Source organism: Pteropus alecto, unplaced genomic scaffold (assembly GCF_000325575.1).
Source record: "Pteropus alecto unplaced genomic scaffold, ASM32557v1 scaffold120, whole genome shotgun sequence".
Taxonomy (NCBI): domain Eukaryota; kingdom Metazoa; phylum Chordata; class Mammalia; order Chiroptera; family Pteropodidae; genus Pteropus; species Pteropus alecto.
In genome coordinates, this window is record NW_006430061.1 from 1,342,002 (window position 1) to 1,364,327 (window position 22,326).

At 32.9% G+C, this 22,326-nt stretch overlaps 1 protein-coding gene across 3 annotated transcripts in view; it reads left to right on the forward strand.

Annotated features, from left to right (window-relative positions):
* Window positions 1–22,326, forward strand: part of SOX6 (SRY-box 6) — a 394,559-nt gene that overhangs the window by 66,713 nt on the left and 305,520 nt on the right. For all 3 annotated transcript variants that reach the window (XM_025046393.1, XM_025046391.1, XM_025046392.1), the window contains exon 3: window positions 6,289–6,496. In XM_025046393.1, coding sequence (XP_024902161.1) covers window positions 6,289–6,496 — 208 coding nt within the window. The remainder of the gene's footprint in view (window positions 1–6,288; window positions 6,497–22,326) is intronic.

The following is a 22,326-nucleotide window of genomic DNA, read 5'->3' on the forward strand; positions in this document are numbered from 1 at the left end:
GCCCTGAGCTTTTGAAATGTTCACATCTGTGAGTAAAAAAGTCTTTGAGATGACTCCAACCTTAGCCACTGACTTAGCAATAACCTCACGAGAGACCTTGAGGCCGAACCAGCCAGTCCAGATGCTCCTGAATTCCTGATCCACAGACACCATAAATGATGATAAATGATTATTGTTCTGTTAAGCACTGAGTTTTAGGGTGATTTTTATACAAAAACAGATGACTAATTTTATTTATTTATTGTTATTTGTATAACAACAGGTAACTAATTTTATTATAGCCCTGTGGAATGGAAAAAGCATCAGATATGATATCAGAAAACCTGCTTTTATATTTTAGCTCTGGCAGTTCTACCTATGTGACATGGGGGGAGCCATATAATTTCTGGGTGTTACTTTTTCCCTGCTGAAAATGAAGATGCAGAATTTGATATTTAGTTTTGGGCAATACATTTTTAGAACAATACCTGGAGACTGGAGTGTATCAGAGGAGAAAGACAAAGGGTCTGGAAAGCATGGCAAATGAGAAATGAGTATAGAAACTGGAGGAGTTTCACCTAGAAAAGGACTCAATTCTTTGAGCAATTCTAATATGGAAGAGAAAGGGAACTGATTTTGGGTATCTTTTGAAGGCCAACAAGAAACAAGAGATGATAATTATAGGGGTCTAGATTTTAGCTGATACAGGATTCCCTTTTAAATAATTAGATTTATTAGAAAATGTTATTTGAGAGCCTTTAACTACAGAAGTACCAATGAACGAAAGCTTGGTTGTTTTTTCTGGGTTTAGTACAGGGGGACTAAAAAATGTAGACATCTTCAAGAAGGCCAAACTATTCTCTTAAAATTATTTTTATTTTTCCTCCAAGTATCTCTTTATAAAACATTTTTGCTTTTTATATTGACAGTATGTTCATCATTTATAAATTAGAAAACGAAGATAAAAAAAGAAATAAAAATTACCAATAATATCACCATTTAGAAATCGCTATAAATACTTTAGTATATATCTTCCTAGTTTTTGTGTGTGTGTGTGTGTGTGTGTGTAGCAACATTTACCCTTATGCACGCATATAACAAATTGACATTGCTAAATACTACAATATATCCTTTTTTTTATTTAATGTGTTTTTCCTCGTAATATTTTTTTTTTGGTATTTATAATAAGCCTTGAGAATAGTATTTATTTTCTCATTAAAAGTGTTATTTATGATATAACATTTGAAAAATACAGAGAACTTCCAAAAGAAAATAAAAATTACCTGTTATCTCAATATTCAGAGGACCATTAATTTTATTGGATATTCCAGTGTCTTCTCTAAATAATTTTTTCTTAAAAAATGTATATTCATGTTTCTCACTACCATACTTTTCACTAACATGAATATTCCCACATGTCATTAAATTTTCTGCAAAAATGTGATTTTCAATAATTTCAAATTACTCTACCATAAGTATAAAATCATAATGCCTACAAATAATCCCTACAATTGGACATGCAAGTTGCCTTAATTATTCCTCACTATAAACAACACTATATTTAACACATGTAATGTTATTAATGGCCATGTGGTATTCCATCTTTTATTGAATGAATACCTTATTTTTTAATATCTCCATTTTCATTACTTTGCTTACATAAGAAATCCTGTAAGAGCAAATCTTAACCCCTTAGCCTAATTTTTTATTATTTTTGACATATTTGGTGAGTAGTTGTTTCAACTTCATCAGCCAACATTTGTTTGATGCTTTGGTGGCATATGGAAGAAGCATGAGACATGGCCCTAATCCTTTAGAGTTAAAATTTAACTGCAAATGTTAACTGATACATGAAAAATAGTAATGAATAATTTATTCTAGTATATTATTAAATGCATAGTTCTGATTAAGTGATTCAGTGTGTGGTTTGTGGGTAAATAAGAGGATAGTGAGGTCCAGTATAGTCAGAGGATTTTAAGGATGAAGCGTGTGTGATCTGAACTTTGAAGGGTGGGTTGAGTGTATAGTCAAAGAGAATTCTAGGGGGAAAGAACAAGACAAAGGCTCAAAAACTGAGTACATGTAATATATAGTCACAGTAGCATGAGAAGGCTAATTAAGTTGAGCGTCCTTTTAATACTACCGCTGAGCTACTAGTTTTGAATAACACCTGAAAAATTGGAGCAATATTTAGTTTAATGTTTTTTTTCAGTTTTATTGAGATATAATTTATGTATAACATTGTATTAGTTTAAGGTGTGTAACGTAATAATTTGATATATATATATATAGTGAAGTGATTATGACAATAAGTTTAGTTGAGATCTATTACCTCACATTTTTTTTTAATTGAGGTATAATTGACACATGGCATTATATTAGTTTCAGGTATACAACATACTGATTCAGTATTTGTGTATATTACAAAATGATCACAGTAAGTCTAGTTATATCGTAGATACATATGTTTCATTTTTAATATTTACTTTTCTATCCCTTCAGATACAAAAACGTCTTAATGAAATATTTTTAATTTGTGAAAATTGCTTTCTTTTCTAGAAACTGTCTAATAACTTTTTTTTTGTACTATTGGGTTCTTTTTCAGTCTTCTACATATAATTTTTGTACTGTGTTTGATTTCCAGTGAAATGCTCTTTAGATAATCTGAATCAACATTACTTTAGTCTTTGTATTGGGACTGAGATTCACTTAAATAATATTTTGAAAATTTTCTTCACTGTTAGGTTTGTTTGGGCCACTGAGGTTAGGGGTTAAGAGAAAACAAATTTATAGTAAATTTCCTTTGAATGAATAATGCTACTCAGTGCCCCATATGCTCTGTCTGCTTATTGTGATGTTCATATGTTCAGTTATGTTATACAGTAGTTGTTTTCACAGAAAGGTCAAAAGAAAAGCAATCTCCCTTATGTTTTTTTTATAAATGATAACTAACCAGGCTTCTTAAAATCATTCATAATTATATCTGCATTATAACATTAAGGCAAAGCACATTTATTTTATTGTTTTCTTAGGAATCTGAGTTTCTTAAAGTGGGATGCATCAGAATTAAAGGACCTGTGTATCAGACTCACTTGGGATGTTCAACAAAATTCATATTCCTGGGCCCAACTCTTTGGGGTATGGGAAGAGGTGAGGGAATCTGCATTTTAACATATTTGCCAGGGAATTCTACACATTGAAATTTGTGGAAACTTCAGAGAAACTTTAGGGAAATATCTCAGATTTTTCCACACTTGTGCTGCAATGACATGCATGAAAACTAGATAGTATCATGGGGAATCTTGCCTCAATTGGTATTTCATAGCACCTGTTTTGTTTTTTAAGTAAGTTATCTAACCTTCTAGAAAAAAATTAGAGATCCTTTGTCAAATCTCTTTTTCTGATTTGGCTTTATTGCCTTTTATCCAATGGTAATTTCTTCATTAGAAGGGTGGATTTATATACCCCTTTACTCAGATGAATTGCTGCAGGCTTCCATTCATGAAAGGCCAATGTTTTAGAAAGTTAAAAAGTCAGGGCCAGGAATGGTAAATTTTGCTCCTTTTCATTGTTCCTAAGGTTGGTGCTAGCCATTTATGATTTCACTAACTGCCTATCTTGGTGCCTCAGTGACATATTACAAGTCATTCTTGTGGCTTTCATGGAGAAATTATGACTTTTCACTTTTTTGCTCCCTGCTTCTTGATTGTGTTGAGCACAGATTATGGGGTGGAGAATGGTGTGGGACATCAATGTGGGAACCATGGTTATTGTCTGTGGTGCTACTTTTTTGCTCCCTGCTTCTTGATTGTGTTGAGCCACTTTGCACAGATTATGGGGTGGAGAATGGTGTGGGCCATCAATGTGGGAACCATGGTTATTGTCTGTGGTGCAGCATGGCAGTGACCACATTGCCATGAGTAATAAACAGGCAACATAATCTATATAACAAGTAAGTGACATGAATAAATAAGACTGAAATTAGTCCCGAGAGAAAAAAGTGGGATGGTATGGAGCTTAAACTCTTTAAGGAGAATTTAGAGTTGTTCCTCAGGCTGGAGAGCCATGCCTAGCATCTTTCAAGTGATGGGAAAATTTTCTTTTCTGTGGTCAATGGTGAGTCATTTGTAGGTAACCACTGTTGTTTTGACTTGGTCTTTAATCCCTTAGTATTTTTGTTTCTGATTTATAGGCTCTGACATGATACTAGCTTGCATTCGAAATGAAAGCAACTGAAGTATGATTGATCAAAATGGTGATTATCGATTCAAAATGCCTAGGTCACATTTCTGATAGGTACTCTTAAGAGGTCATAATGGCTTTTGCAAACATCTCTCTGAGTTTTTGTTTGCACAAAATGAAGAATGAACTGGCTATTTCAAGGAGCCATGTACTAACCGTGACTGGTATCAAAAGGTGACATATTGCAAGTCATTCTTGTGGCTTTCATGGAGAAATCATGACTTTTCATCTTTTTGCTCCCTGCTTCTTGGTACTGTTGAGCCACTTTGTACAGATTATGCATCACTCCAGAGTTATTGTAAACGTTAATGAAATACAACATCTTTCCATCGGGAAGGAAAGATCTAGGACCAAGCTAAGGAACAGCTCTTTTTTTCTGCCCTGCCCCATTTATTTTATCTTTTCAGTTTATTTCATTATGAATGTAATGAGCATCTGCTGTATAACTGGCATTGTGCTAACAATAGGAATAGGAATGCTGAAAAAAATTAAGATTTGGCTCACAATATTTTTTAACAGCTTTGTTGAGATACAATACACATATCACACAGTTTATCCACTTAATATGTACAATTCGGTGATGTTTAGCATATTCAAAGACTTCACAAAATTCAATTTAGTTCAAGACTCAACATTTTTTACTAAATAATTTCTTAGGTCCAAGGGGATAATCTTCCTTTTCTCCATTCCTAGGTCTGCTCTTTCTGTCAGCATAATGGCACCTACCGTTTATTAAACACTGAAGCTTATGAGCTCATCATTGTATGTAGCTGCTTTATAAATGTTATCTCATTATATGCTACCAATAACCCTGAAAGTGAGTTTTATTCCTACATTCTATATAATGACAATAATAGCTACATACCTAGCATATATTGAATACAATTATCTCATTTAACGTATGCAGAAACTTACTTCTCTAGACTCCACTTTTCTCCCCCGTCCCACTAGTTATTAACTCTGTAGCTTTTGCCTAATGCTTCTTCCTCTAGTTCTTGAAGGTTGTTGGGCTTCTTTGTGAAGATGGAGAGAAATATAGGAGCAATTAAGATTTTCAAGCTTTTGACGAGAATCACAAAGGCTAGATGCTTTATTTATTTCACATTTTTTTTTAAGTGGGTAGAAGACTACTTATGCACAGATAGATAAGGTGAATGCAAGACTACTGATGGGCTGTGGCCAAATAATATTTGCTTTGAAGCCCCAGTTCTGATTTAGAGAGATATAAAACATTTTATTTCTATAAACTTCTGGGTGTTTATTATTTTCAATCTAAGATTTGCTTTTCCTCCTCACAGATAGATCTTAACTTTAACCAGTTAGTTCAATTCTCTGTACTGTGAGGTAATTCTTGTGCAAATGTTTCTCTAATAAACTTGTCCTTTTGTAAAACAAACAAACAAGCAAACATAAAACAAACCATTTTTAAATGCCAGATGAAAAATGTGAGTGACTGTGCCAAAATATCCACAGTAAGAGTAAAGAATTGAGGTCTCTATAACTTTTGACAGATGAATAGCTGGAAAAAATGATTCTCCCCAAACCCCAGCACGCAAAAATATTCAGGTTGGTTAACTTCGTGGCACGATTTAGATATTTTATATATTTTATGGTGAACAATTAACATTGGTTATTGAAGCTAATTTCTCTGCTGGTTCTAAATTCAAGGATAATATTTTTGTGATGTACATATTTTTTAGATTGCAGGAAGACCATTGCTAATAAAAGTGCCAATTAAAAGAAGAATTTTACCAATGCTAATAATAATTGAATCTGAACTATTTTAAATGAAGGGTGTAAATAAATAAGTTGAAGTGTCTGTTTTAGAATTGTTTTGAACTACTTAAATTACTTTCTAATTTAAAAAATAAACAGTTGGAATCTGCAACTTCAAGTTAGTTTCTTTGATAATTCCTTCTTTAATGTTTAGTATTTTTTAAGCAGAGATAGTTAATATATTTTGTTCATCTAAGCATTATATACTGTTATTCTGAGTTTGGGATTTTTCTTAAACGATATGTAAAGAAACATGTGTTCTAATAGTTTTATTTTATTTTGTTTTTCTAGGAGTCAGAGAATAATAAGTTATGTTCCCTATATTCCTTCCGAAATACCTCTACCTCACCACATAAGCCTGACGAAGGGAGTCGGGACCGCGAGATAATGACCAGTGTTACTTTTGGAACCCCAGAACGCCGCAAAGGGAGCCTTGCCGATGTGGTGGACACATTGAAACAGAAGAAGCTTGAGGAAATGACTCGGACTGAACAAGAGGGTATGTGTGGACTTAACTGTCGGGCTTTATTCTTTTAAAGATTCTAGGCCTTTAAAAAAATGAGTGGGATTTCAAAGGCCAAAGAAGTACATAATTTGTACTAGCTAAGAAAAAGTTATTCAGAGGTTACCATGGTGATGGCAGATTGTGATCCATTAGGAGTGTTAAGCAGATAGCTCTATTTTTGTAAAACTTTGTGCGTTTTATTTCATTCTTTTGATAACAAATCAAGGTTTTTAAACTGACTGTAAGCCTTGCCCTAAAAAAAAAGGTAGTATGGGAATTTTTTCAGCTGCAACTTTAGTTTTAATTTTTCTCCTTTATTTCTTTTTGATAGATGGTGTTTTATTATAAAATTATCAACTGCTTAAAAAGCAAAAAACAAAAAAAAACCCAAAACAATTTATTTCTCATTTTTATATTATAAATTTATAAATACTGTTTTATCTCCAAATGTCATAAAATTGAGAGTTGAGGATTTCTAATAATGTTAAAGCTACTGCTCAAGGGGGAAGTGCTTTGACACATGATGTCTACTGCAATACCACATCCACCTTTTCTACTTTATCCACAATAATCAGTCCACTTATATCCTAAAAACCAGATGAAAGAAGTCTCTTTGATATTTTAAAATTAATCATGTCTAAGTATTTTCTTTCATTTTTATATACAGATTTAGACTTTAAAATATAGGATAATTAATGGTTCTGGTTTTATTACTAACATTATAAGTTAAATTTAGATTTCTGTAGCACTATAGGTAAATGGGGATTTGATATAAGGGATTTTTTGATGTAACTTAATATTTTTCCTTGAGGGCTCAAAAGTTTAAAAAGTTTCAAATTAATTTGTGTGGAAGTTTCAAATTAATTTTTGTGCATGTGTCCATCACATTAACAATTTTTGTAGAAGTTTCTAAACTGTATTACATGCTCCCTTGTCTTACTAACCACATTATGTGGCGCAAAATGTAAATATTTTTTTTGATAACTCAGGGTCATGTTGCTGTAAACTATCAACTCCACTACCTATCTAACAATTACGCGCCCCTGGGTAAGTTCTTCAATTTCCCTGAGCCATAAAATTTAAAACTTGATTTGGTACCAATACCTGACTTGGTAACTCAAACATTTTGAGGATTAACTATAATAATGAATATAAAAGCCTCGTACAAACTCTAAACTACATAAATTTGAGGAATTATGATGATTATCATATTATAAATGTCAGTTGTTTTACTGTGCTATAATGTAATGATGCTCCAGAGATCCCTGAGGTAATTAGGACTGTTTGGCTTTATGGTTATTTCTCTGCAGTTACGAAACTTTGGTTCTTGTGTCTGCTGGGTATAGAAGTAGTTTTCTGTGTGTGTGTGTATTTCTCCTTTTTAAATATCAGGTTGCAGGCTGCTACTTCTTGCTTAGGGGTGAATAATTTCTAATTTTCTCCTTGCATTAATCAAAAATTATGAAATTAGATGATCATGACATTCTGGACTGTATTTAAAATATAAACAAATATGTCTGGGTGAATTGTTGAGAGAGCATGGACATCATGCTGACTCTTCTGGTTGCTCAGGTATATTCTGCATTCTTGGCTCTGTTCTAGAATAACAGGCTGCTAGACCAATAGTCGCTGAATGAGATTGTTAGATTACTGTTGATTGTGATTCACCAGAAAGATGGTATTAGTTCTATAAGAAAGTGATTTTCAAAAGACATTAGAGGACTCTTTAAAAATAAAAAATTGACTTTTGATAATTTTTGTGGTCTGGATTGCTTGGGAATCCATTTTTTCTTTTGCAAATAATGGTTTGTTTTCTATTTTTCTTCTTCATTACTGTATGTTATAGATTTGATGGAAGAAAGACACAAGAGACCTCCCATCTAAGAGTCCTTTATCACTATATTCCTACTATTGAAGAATGTTTTTTTATGTACTTTACAGAACTTTGATTGTTTTCTACAGTAATATGTTTTAGGCATCAGAAATCCAGGCATTTTTAGAGTATGTTAATGGACATAATGTAGTAAATATAAATATTAAGTGATTAAAAGCATGTTCATCAAACTTATAGATGCTACAAATCTGAAACATGAATATAATGTATGAAAGAAACAAAGCTCAAAAGCTTTGACAAACTGAAAATATGAACTTAAAACTAACCATAAAGATAAAATTTAATAGATCGTATTGTCAAGTCTAGAGGCTGTGACCAAAACTCCTGCATGCACAGGTAATTACTGAAGAAAATTCAAATAGCAGACACATGAATAATAATTTTTAAAAAGCTTATGAGTTTTAGGTGACAGAGAGTACAATAGGGTTATCATGATGAATATTGCCAAAAAATTACCAGTGCTATCTCAGTCGGCATTACTGTAACAAAGAGGTGGTAGTCCCATTGAACTCTCTGCTTAACTGAATGAATCTGAAGTATTATGTTGAGTTGAGAATTAACACACTTTAAGAGAGATTCAAAAGTATTCTCAGAGGAGAACAATCGACATGATAACAGACACAGAATTATATAATAAGAGAAATGGTTGAAGGAACTAGTAATATTAACCCCAAAGAAAAGAATATTAAAGATGACATGATGGTTGTCTCTAAAGATTAAAGTCATATGGAGGAGGGATTGAATTTATTCTATTTAGCTCCCTGGGGATAGAATGCAGATTAGTGACAAGAAGTTACAAGGAACCAGATTATCGTTTATAATAAGACCAACTATCTAACAGTTGTAGAATATGTATGGGATAATATTCTTTGGAAGGTAATAAATTGGAGGTATGTAGCAATCTTCATTGCATTTAAATAGGGCTATTGTAGAGGGCAGAGGATTGGTCTTTTTCCAAGGTGAAGACTGTGAATTTTTATGAATAATATGCTAATACAATATTCTGTAGTTCATATTATGTTTTTTATAGCCCTAATCAAGAACTACATGGTATCATGATTATTTTTCTATAAGTTTTTCTTCTTTTCTTACAAAGCGCTGTATTGGAACTGAGAGATTCTTACCTGCTTCCTTTTTTTTTCCCCCTGTGGATCCCTTTGGTAGTCTAGTGACATCTACACATTCTTTCTTTTTTTAAATGCGTAAAGCAAAATGTATGGAATTACAGAGAAAATGAATTATATTAAAATTTTAAATCTTAAATTTTGTAATGTGGTAGAAAGTGCTACTTTGCTATTGCAATAAACAAGAGTTAATTGAAGGACTAAAATATCATAATTTTGAAGTAGTGATAAGTGTAAGTGATTTCTGAGATATTTTCAACAAGTAAAATGTCATATAAATATGTTGTAATTTTACTGGTTACAATGTCACAGATACTCTGAATATTTTGTAGTTTATTGTCTGCATCTATGGTTTGTTGTCTGAATATTTTATGGTTTGTTGTCTGCATTTAAAGGTTAGTGAAAAAGAATTTTTTTTAATATGAGTTCAGAAACCCCCTGAATTCTATAGATGGACTTTTGGAATATGTAGATCTTAGGTTAAGAACTCCTATTCTACAGGATCCACTAGGGCATCACTAATAAATAAGAAAAATAGTCTATGATTTTAAAGAGTTTATAATAGGTATAAAACATATACAAAATGAACTAATTAAATGTCTAATATATGATAAATTCCATGAGAGCTATATAGATAAAATGTTATATGAGTTTACAGGATAGATTACACCTGCCTAGGAAGCCATGGGAAGCTTCTATAGGGAAATAGATGTTAACTGGTCTTGGAGGATGAGAGGATTTATATAGGTAGAAATGAAGGGGATACATTTCAGGCAGAAGGAATAGGCAGAGATCTTTAAAATGCCCAATAGTTTAGGTTCTAATTAAAGGAGGTAGAAGAGTAGTAGTAGTAGAGTAGAACTATAAAAACAGCCAGTAAACAACTCAATGGCAATAAGTATATTCTCATCAACAATTATTTTAAATGTAAATGAATCAAATTTTCCAATCAAAAGATATAAAGTGGCTAAATGGATAAAAATAATACCCATTTATATGCTGCCTACAAAAGACTCAGTTTAGATGTAAGGATATATACACAGGCTGAAAGCGAAGGGGTGAAAAAAGATATTCCATGCCAATGAAAACCAAAAAGATGCTGGAGTAGCTATTTTATTTCAGAAAAAAAAAAAAAAAGACTTTAAAACAAAGGCTCTAATTAGAGATAAAGATGGGCATTACATAATGATAAATGGGTCAATTCAGCTAGAGGATATAATATTTATGCACTCAACATAGGAGGACCTAAATATATAAAGCAAGCATTAACTGATCTAAGGGAGAAATAGACAGCAATATAATAATAGTAGGAGCTTTTTAAATATCCCACTTACATCAATGGATACATTATCCAGACAAAATCAGTAAGAGAATATTAGTCTTAAACAACGTGTTAGATTAGATGAACTAAACAGATATACACACAACATTACATCCAAAAACAACAGAATATACATTTTTCTCAAGTGCATATGGAACATTTTTCAGGATAGATCAGATATTAGGTCAAAAAACAAGGCTTAATAAATTTAAGAGGATTAAAATCATATTGAGCATCTATTCCAACCACAATGGTATGAAACTAAAAATTAATTACATGAAGATAACTTGAAAATTTACAAATATGTGAAGATTAAACATCATGCTATTGAACAACCAGTGGGTCAAAGAAGAAATAAAAAAGAAATAAAAAAATACCTAAGACAAATGAAAATGGAAATGTAACATAACAAAATTTGTGGGATGCAGCAAAAGTAGTTCTAAGCAGGAAGTTTATAGTGATAAATGCCTACATCAAGAAACAAGAAAAGTCTCAAATAAAAACACCTTTAAACCTCAAGGAACTAGAAAAAGAAGGAACAAAGAAGCCCAAAGTTAGTAGAAGGGAGGAAATACTAAAGAGTAGAGAGGTAATAAATAAAAGAGAGAGTAAAAAGACCAGAGGGAACATCAATAAAACTAAGAGCTGGTTCTTTGGGGAAAAAAGCAATTACAAACCTTTAGCTAGACTCAAAAAAGAGAGAGGATTCAAATAAATAAAATTAGAATGAAAGAAGAGATGTTACGACTGATACCACAGAAATACAAAAGAGCATAAGAGACTACTATGAACAATTGCATGCCAAAAAATTTAACAACCTGGAAGACATGGTAAATTTCTAGAAACCTACAACCTACTGAGCCTGAATCATGATGAAATAGAAAATCTGAACAGACCAATTACTAGGAAGGAGATCGAATCCATGATCAAACCTCCCAGCAAAAAAAAGTTCAAGACCAGATGTCTTCACTCTTGAATTCCACCAAACGTTCAAATAACTACTACTGATCCTTTCAAAAAATGGAAGAGGAAGGAACTCTTTCAAACTCATTTTGTGAGGCCAGCATTACCCTGACACCAAAACCAGACAAAGGTGCCACAGGAAAAGAAAATTACAGGCCAGTATCCCTGATGAAGATAGATGCAAAAATTCTCAAAAAAATATTAGGAAACCAAATTCAACAATATGTTAAAAGAATCATACATCATGATCAATTGAGATTTATTCCAGGGATATAAGGATGGTTTAACATCAGCAAATCAGTCAGTGTGATATACCACATTAACGAAGTGAAAGAAAAAATCATATGGTAATCTCAATAGATGCAGAAAAAGCATTTGACAAAATTCAACATTCATTCATGGTGAAAAATCTCAACAAAGTGGGTACAAAGAAAATATACTTCAGTTAATAAAGCCCATATATTACAATCCCACAGCTTACATTGTACTCAATGGCGAAAAGCTGAAAGCCTTTTCTATAAGATCAGGAAATAGACAAACAAGAATGCTTGTTTGCGTCACTCTCATTCAATATAGTATTGGAAGTCCTAGCTATAGAAATTAGGCAAGAAAAAGAAATAAAAGGCACCCAAGTAGGAAAGGAGGAAGTAAAGATGTCACTATCTGCAGTTGATATGCTACTATATGTAGAAAAACACTAAAGACTCCATGAAAAACCTGTAAGGAGTAGTAAATTCAGTAAAATTGCAGGATACATAATCAATATACAAAAAATTGTTGCATTTCCATACATGATTTTGAACCATCAGAAAGAAGAATAAACAATCCCATTTACAATTGCATCAAAGAGAATAAAATACTTTTGAATAAATTTAACCAAGGATGTGAAAGACCTGTGTATGAAAACTACAAGACATAGATGAAAGAAATTGAAGAAGACACGTAAATGGAAAAATATCCTGTGCTCTTGATTAGAAGAATCAATATTGTTAAAACACCCATACTACCCAAAGCAGTCTTTATCAAAATTCAAATGGAATTTTTCAAAATAATTTTTTAAAATTAAAAATTTGTATGGAAGCATAAAAAACCTCAAATATCCAAAGCAATATTGAGGAAGAAGAATAAAGCTGGAGTCGTCATGTTCCTTGATTTCAAATTATATTACAAAGCTACAGTAATTGAAACAGTATGGTATTGGCATACAAACAGACAGACAAATCAGAGGAACAGAGTAGAGAACTCAGAAATAAACCCATGCATAAAGGAGCCAGGAATGTACAATGAGGAAAGGACAGTCTCTTCAATAAATGGTGTTGGGAAAACCAGACAGCCACATGCAAAAGAATAAAACTCAACTGCTATCTTACACCATACACAAAAATTAACTCAAAATGGCTTAAATACCAGTGTAAGACCCGAAATCGTAAAACTCCTAGAAGAAAACATAAGCAGCAAGCTCCTTAACATTGGTCTTGGTGATAATATTTTTAATCTGACACCAAAAGAATCAAAAGCAAAACTTAAGTAGGACTATATCGCACTCAAAAATTTTTGCACAGCAAAGGAAACCATCAACAAAATAAAAAGGCAACTGACTGAATGTGAGAAAATACTTGAAAATTATGTAGGCGCTATATCCAAAATATATAAAGAGCTCATGAAACTTAATAACAACCAAAAAAAAAAAACCAAAAAACAAAAAACAAAAAAAACCCCAAAACAATCTTATTGAAAAAGGGGCAGAGGATCTGAATTTTTCTAAAGAAAGCATACAGATGACCAACAGTACCTGAGAAGATGCTCAACATCTTTAATCATAAGGGAAATGCAAATCAAAACCACAAGATATCACCTCACACCTGTTACAATTGCTATTATCAAAAAGACAAGAAATTACAAGTTTTGCAAGGATGTAGCGAAAAGGGAACCCTTGTACACTGTTGGTAAGAATGAGAACTAGTGCAGTCACTATGGAAAAGAGTATGGAGGTTCCTCAAAAAATCATAAATAGAACTACTATAGATCCATCAATTTCACTTCTGGGTGTTCATCTAAAAATAAAGGTGAAAACACTAACTTGAAAGCATATGTGCATCCCCATGTTCATTGGGGATTATTTACAATAGCTAAAATATGGAAACAAACTATATATGGATAGATGAATGGATAAAGAAGATGAGGTGTGTATATACAATGGAATATTATTCAGCCATAAAAATAATGAAATCTTGCCATTTTCAACAACATGGATGGACTTTGAGGGCATTATGCTAGGTGAAATAAGTCAGACAGAGAAAGACAAATATCATATGATCTCTCTTATTGTAGAATCTGAACAAACAAACAAGCTCACAGATACAAAGAGCAGACAGGTGATTGCTAGAGGTGGGAGGTAGAGGGGATGGGAAAAATGGGTGAAGGGGACAAAAAGATAAAAAGAAAAAATGTACAAGTCCTTTAAGAAAATTGTAAAATGTATTGACCTAAAAATACAGATAAATGGAGAGTTATGTCATATTTGTGGATAGCTGGAATTACATCATATTTGTGTATAGCAACACTCAATAATATGATAACCTTAAGTCTTACCACTTTAATCTACAAATTCAAAAAGTTTTCTATAAAAATGTCACAACTGGATTTGTGAGTGTTTATTGGTGGGGTACTTAACAAACTGATTGTAAAATTCATATGGAAGGAAGAGCCATGGCAAATCTGAAAAACAGTAAAGAGAGGGGACCATTCTACTTATCAAAAAAAGTACATGAAGATACATATGGAATATAAGACTGAAAATGTAGGTTGTGTTCGAATTACAGAGGCCTTTTAATTCTTGGCTAAGGAGTTTGAACTTTATGTTGAAGTTTATGGAGGAACCATTGACTATTTTTTAGCACAATAAGGTGATGGATTAGAGCTTTCTCTCAGGAAAGTTAATCCGGTAGCGCTGTGTAGGATGTATGGGAGCATGGAGAGACATTAAGGAAATTGTTTCAGGCCAGAGATAGTGAGGGCCTAAACTAAGGCAACAGAAAGAAGAGAGGAAGAAGGGGTGCATATGGAAAAGATATTATAGATTGAATTATTAGGACTTGACATTTAAAAAAGGAGACCAAGAGAGAGGAATGGTTTAAAGGTAGCTCAGAGTTTTTAAACTTTGGGTGCATAGAAGGATGGTAATACAATTAATAAAAAAAGAAGTGGAGATGGGAGCAAGGAGGATTTTTATTTTTAATTTTGAGTTTGATTCCTAATTTTAATTAACATTTTGGAGCAATAGAACAGAACAATATAATAGTAGAATAGAAATAATTATAGAAAAGGTCATTAAAATGTTTCTGATAAATTTATGATTCTATAATAATTATATTCCAGATCTAAGGAGACACAATAGCCTCACCAATATTTACTTGCATTTGACCCTTTAAAACCTCAAGTCCATCTGCTCATTTGGAAAGTCTCTCATCCAATGGGACATATAAGAGCTTTCAAATACATAACCCATCTCTCACTTCTACTTCTTGGTTTGAAGGCCATACCTCATGAGTGACAAGCTTGTGTGACTTACATAAGAAATGTCCTTTCCTGAGTAGTTCTTGTCTGGAGAATGTTTTGACTCTATCAGACTAAATATCTCCCTGCCTCACTTCACCTCATACACAGGAATTGATCTATAAAATGTTTATTTTTTATGATCTATTTTAAAACAATATCTACATGATAAATGAAAACTCTCCACATAGTAATAGGAAAGTTATTCTCTTACAGGCAGATTTTTAGATCCACTAAATAATTGTTCAGTATTTTATCTGCCATTCTTTCAAAAAATGCCCTCTCCAGAGGAGTTTTTTGATTGGATTGCTGAAGCAATGATGAACAAAGTTCTGTCTGAAGTGCCTCCTATGAAAGTGAGATTTGTAGGAAAATAGGCAACATTTCTGTTTTGTTGTAAATTTAACCTTGATTTTTTTGGTCATAGCTATATTGATAGGTAGGTAGGTAGGTAGATAGGTAGATAGATGATAGATAAATGCATAGATGCATAGATAAATGGGGAGTGCATAGAATGGATGAATATCAGAATCTGCCTTTTATTTAAAATGCTGTTGACATTGGTGGGTAGAGTTTGCAGAAAGAGTTTGATTAATAGATTCAGGTTAAAATGCTTCCAAGATAAAAATCCTTCAGCTGTGATTAAATGATGAATTTTAGTTATCCTTGTATCACCCATCTTGTTGCCAGTGTAGCTGGGCTCTAACATAAGCGACAGTTGTCAGAAAATGAATACTTTAAAAAGGACTTCTATATCTAAATACATATATTTAATCAGAGAGTCCTTTGGCTTCTGAAAATAAGTTGTCTAATGAGAATTTCATTTGAGCAGCTGTGACTGAGGAGGTCAACAGTCATTGCCTAGGAGAATATGGCCCAGCTGGTTAAATCTGGTTGTTGTCGTGATTTAAATGGTCAAGTGCTGCTTGTAATCCAGGACCGTCTGTTTGTAAAGGGAATAGTGAGTGCTTCAGCATAATGTACAGCTGTTTTAATCTTTCTTTAATAATAGTGCTTCAGCCACTATCATGTCTTGTGTATCATACTACTAAGTGTATGATCCTAGACCGAGTAAACTGGTTTGGGTCAGGTTGTGAGATTGCCCAGAAAGGGATACAATGATATAAACCTCACCTCTGACAAAATCAAACCTTCTTTCTGACTTTTTGACCCTTTTAAAATATATATTTGTTAAGTCATAATTATTGTGATCGAGAGGGAATGATAAATCTTATAATTAGAAAAAGATATTTGAATAAGTGCGCTCTTTTTGACAGAGTCCATAAACTTAATGGAAAGTATGCACGGCTTAAATACAGCCCCATAGGCTCTATGTTGGTCAGAAATTAGAGTATTTGTCCAGTGGAATAGTATGCTTCAAGCTATTATGATAATGAAAGTATGTGGATTCATTTGACTGTGTATGTAGAGAAAGGGCATGAGCATTTGAGCTTTGGATTCCTGGTGGGATAGGCTTTCCAATGGATTATGCAGCTGTTACCCAGCACAAGAATGAACACGTGTTTATGTGTATATCTGATGGATTATTTACCATTATTCACATCTCTAAACAACAATTTGGATTTCTACATATATTTTTGCTGAATTATATTTAGTTACCCTAGATGTTAGTGTGTATTCCTCATCTGACAGCTTTGCCATATTAAAGGAAGAATGTGATGTAGTTTAAACAATAGGAAAACTCATTTTTGAGAGTCATATGTTTTTGAGCGAGCTAGATCTGAGTTTGAATATAAGCTCTAATATTTAGAGGGTCAGTATAGCCTAGTGATTAAGAGTATGGGCTTTGGAGCTAGGGTGCTTGTGTTTGAATCTCTGTTCAGCATGTGCCAGATGGACGACATAGGGCACCTCTCTGTGCCTTAGTTTTCTCAGCCCCCCCCAAAATGGACGTAATTGTTAGTGCTATCGTGAGGATCAAGATTTAGTTAATGCAATTAAAACATTTAGATCATTGCCAGAAAATAAGTGCTCAACAAATATAGCCAACGTTATTTTCTAGCTGTGTGACATTGAACAAATTATTTAGTCCTTTTGTGCTTCAGTTCCCTCATCCGTAAAACTAGATGAATGATATCTTGGCAGGGTCGTGTGAGGATTTGACATACTATATACATATAAAACACATACCTTCTATAATTGTAATTATTATCCTATTGCTATTATAACTACTATTACTGTTATTATTTGAAAAAAGATTTAAGAGAAGTATTACAGGAATCTCACCCTGCACCACAGACAGAATCATAGGAAATGTCCCATGGTGTTAGGAGATTTAGCATTTGGCAGCAATGATGTTCTTGTTTTCTGGAAGAGCAATTCAGTTTAACTCTCCTTTCAGGCTTTTTGGAAAAGCTGATACTAAAGTTTCCCCACTGGAAGCCAATCTTCCCTGCTGAGAAATATGCAGAATATGATGTTGTCAGTGAGAGAGGTTGGTAAAGCCTTGGATGAGGTTTTTAGATAGTATGCAGTTAAGAGCCATGTGTTCCTGTTAAAGAAAAAAATCTATTAAAAACCCATGCTAAAAACAAAAACAGTTTAACATTCATACCATGCTAAGGCATCAAAGGGATCTTTTAAAGCAAAATTTATGGACATTAGGTTTTTGCTACTGTTCTGATACTGGTTGAAGTGTTTAGGATATTCCAGATCCAAACTCTTTTTTATATTTATCATTCATGGGAAAAATTGGAAAGGTTTTGGATTTTTGCCTAAGAAACACATTAACTGTTCATTAGAAACCTGCCAGAATTATTATTTCAAATAAGTTGGAAATTTCAAGTCATTTAAATGCTGAAGTTCCCCAAGACCATTCATACTGTAGATGAAGAAGCAATCAGGTATTCAGAGCAGTGCTGATGGCAACTTCATTTCAATTCATTTTTTCTTCTCTTTAAAATACATCTTTTCTCCTTATGATATTTGTGTCCTTGCTTCTGTTTTAAAGAATTTGTATCATACTTATAGCAAATACTTATCAGTACCAGATAGTTTAAATAAACATATTTTATGAAAGTATTGTACAATTAGGGATTAAAATGAAGAACTAGAACTACTGGGTTTTGAATTATGAAAAGAATATGTTTGATATGTTTTTGTGTTAAGTATATTTGCTTTTTAATTTTTGGAAACTGGTCATCCTTTCATAGAACTTTTAAAAAAAGATATAATCACCCTGAATCCTGCGAATCCCAGGCATTCTAGACAAATGATTATTTCAATTTGCTGTTCTTTTGCAACTCCCATTTACAGTATTGGCAATACTAGTTGGTTGAATTATTTTCTTAACTTCATTTTGTGTGTCTGTGCCTTGAAAAGATACTTCAAATTTCTTGGCCCATTTCCGTCTCCTCATATTTAAACATTCTTAAAACTCTTTCTCTAAGAATGTTAAGAACAGATGCAGGCAATTGCTTCTGATTTTTCCTCTTACTGACCTGGGAAGCATGAAGGTGCTCTCGTGGCATTTTGTTGTTTAGAAAGAGGATGAAGTTTTCTGATGGATTGATGAAATAAGTCGTATCTCATATGATTTTTGAACCTGTGGAGTTTGAGTGGACCATTAGCATTTTGCATTTTTTCCATTGAACATTCATTGGATTGACTTCTTTAGGATTTATTCTGGGATTTATGCTGGAGGAAGATTTTAGATCTATATTATTTTTTTTATGCACTATGTATAGAAAATTTAAAGAAAAAAATGAAAAAGAAGAGGTAAACTTAATTATGTGTTTATTATGTAATATTTAGTACATGTATATTATAAGGTATAAAAATAAAACAAACACCTGTCGATTCATCATCCAATTTAATAAAAATTACTAATACTATTGAATCTACCTGTGTTTTATTCACCTGTCTAATCCCTTTGTTTTCTACTTAGCTGTAACTACTGCCAGAACTTTGTGTTTATGATCTTCCTTTTTTTTAAAACAGATTTTGTGTGTCTCTAAATAATGCATTATTTAGCTTTGTTTTATAATTACATAGAAATGGTATCATACTGTAACTGTGATTTGCTTTTTATACTTGTAATTATATTCTAAGATCAATTTTGCTCTAGGCAGCTCTAATTTATTTTCATGTTTGTATAATATTCCATACTCTATTCAATGGAAGGGTATACAGGAGTATGTTCTCCTGTCTACCGTCTCTGGACATTTGGGTGACTTCCAGTTTTCTGTTAGTACAATGATGGTGTGAACATTTTACACCTGTCTTGTGATGCACATGTGCCTGAATTTCTTCTCTAGGGTGTATTCCCAGGAGAGGAATTGCTGTTGACAAATTTTTGTAATCTTTTTCCACTCTGTTGGAAAACATTACACAGAGAAGTTGGGGCTGCTGTGTGTGTGTGTGTGTGTGTGTGTGTGAGTTATAATCCCTGAAAGTTATAACTTAATTGTCTATCCTTTTTGGTTCCACCTTCCTGAATGTGTCTAGTACAGGTTTCTTTTTATCACTGAGCTTTTCAGAAGCTCACAAGAGCCTTTGATGGACTGGACACTTCACTACAATTTTCCTTTTTCCTTTTGTTATGTCTTAATAGAGTATCTTGAGCCCTTCTTTCAACTGTGAGCAGGAGTGTATTGTCCTTTTCCCACTAGACTGTAATTACTAGGTTTGTTAAGAAACACGCTTTTTCCTTTTGATACTCTTTTATTGATGTTTCTAACTCAGTGTGGTTTTGAATTAAAGTAATTCCTGATCTCTAACTATATTAGGTTCACAATGATTTTTATCTTAAATACCTACTTCACATTCAAAGTTAACTAGCAAATCCTGTTGGTTATTGCCACTGTTCTATCCAACTATTTATATTGAAATAAACATTTTTCTGGCCAAACAGTTAACTTATTAGCTGGAAATCTTCACCTCTTCCTTAGAAGTTTAATCTGAGAATCTTTTTAGATATTGGCCTTGATTTGATGTGCATTCTTGTCCCGACTCTGGTAACTTACTGGAGCATACCTAATAATTAATTAATTAGATAATTAATTGATTTTCTTAGCACTAGTTTCTTAATTTGGAAAATGAAGACATTGGTCTAGCATTATAGGCCAAATTCTAAAATTCTGTGCAACTTTGATTTTCTTTTAGAGTTTATATCAAAATTTCAGCATCCATTATAATAATTTTCTTTTTCAAACTGTTTTCAGACTGAACAAGCCATTTAAATCAATCTCATGATTCATTTTCTTTTATTATGCTTGAGATTGTTTTTTACTGTTCCCAATTTCTTCTTTCTGATATTAGAATCTTTATGAAGAGATAAAAGCTGCCACCCAATTTTGATGTCTGAAAAAGTCAGTGTCCAATGAAGTATTTATAGACAAAGCCACAGATAATTGGCTCAGAGAGTGCTATATATGGTTTGAGAGACTGGCAAACAGAGGGTGGTGTTAGTAGGGTACCATGATCAAGAAGAAGGTAAAGGTCAATAATTCTACTTTTGGCTGGGCTGTTGTAAAGGGGCCTGGGGCCTGAGAGAGAATTCATAGCCATAATTATTAGGCATATGAGGCTTTGGTTTAATGCTGAATAATTGTGACACTTAGACCTATATAGCATTCTTGAGGCTTTAAGTACAACTAAGGAGCCATCACTGAGAGGTTAGACAAGTGCTCCCACAATGAAATCCTAGAATGTAGGCCATAACTGTGAAAAAGGTGACAACGTATTGAATCATTTGCAGCAAAAACCATGGCAGTGGCAACCGTTATGCTAATGTATGATTTTTTTGAGTGGAGGCAACCTATAGACAATGGGCAGTTTTTAGAGTGGCTAACAAACTGTATATACTGGGATTCCATTCCATTCCAGAGTGCATTAATTAGCTTAACTGGAACTTTTTAGCAGATTCCTCAGAAATACCTCTTATCTTGTACTTTCTTCTTATGTTGTAAACGAGGAAGAGATGGGAAATTTAAAAATTGATGCATAAGCAACATGTTATTTTGGCACCGTTTCCCTTCGTTTTTAGGTGAAAAAGGAAGACTAGGGAAACTACCTTAGTACCTAATGTAAAAAAGTCCTAAAAATTATTCTTTGGTATTTTTAGTAATATTTGATATCACATGGTAACAGTGTCATTTGGAATAGAGGACAACAGTAAATTAATGTTTGCTTATAAATTTTATTTTCACAAACTCATATGTACAAAATCTCATTTATTAATTTATTTCTCTATTATTGATTTTTATTTAACTCTTAAGCCCCCATTCTGACTAATAGCAGAAAGTCTGATCTCATTCCAGTAAACTCAGTTACTTCAGGATTTAACTTCAGTCAGTTAGAATTATGCCCCTTTCACTTCTTCATGGTGTTATCTGATATTCATAGGGTTTAGGCATTTTACTGGCATTGGAGCATTGGTATCTGGCCAATGATCATCAATCTCTATTATGCTTGGAATAAAATTCATTGCTTAAAATCCAAACACCATACTCTGGCTTCCAAGGCCCATCTTATATTACTTTACCCTTTTCTCAGGCCACTCCAGCTGCACTGGCCTTTTTTTCCCCTGCCTGAAGCACATCTTAGTTTCTCTGAACTTGCTTTTCTCTGTATTTCGAATGATATTCCTCTAGATCTGTGTATACAGTCTCCTTCTTGTCATTCAGATCTCAGCTTAGTTATCACTTACTCAAAGAAGCCTTACTTAACCTCTAAATCTAAAGTAGACTCTTGTTACTATTTAACATATTATTTTATTTCATTTTTACTTGAACATTTCTTACTATCTGAAATGCTCTTGTTCATTTGTCTTCTTTATTGTCTGTCTCACTCCACTAAAAGGAGGAAGTCAATAAGAGCAGAGACTCTGATTTGTCCTCTGCTATATTCCCAGTGCCTAATAATGACTAGAATGTAAGACCCTTATTAAATGTTTGTTGATTGAATGAATGAGTGAAGATTGTTAAATGATCTGGAATGATACCTC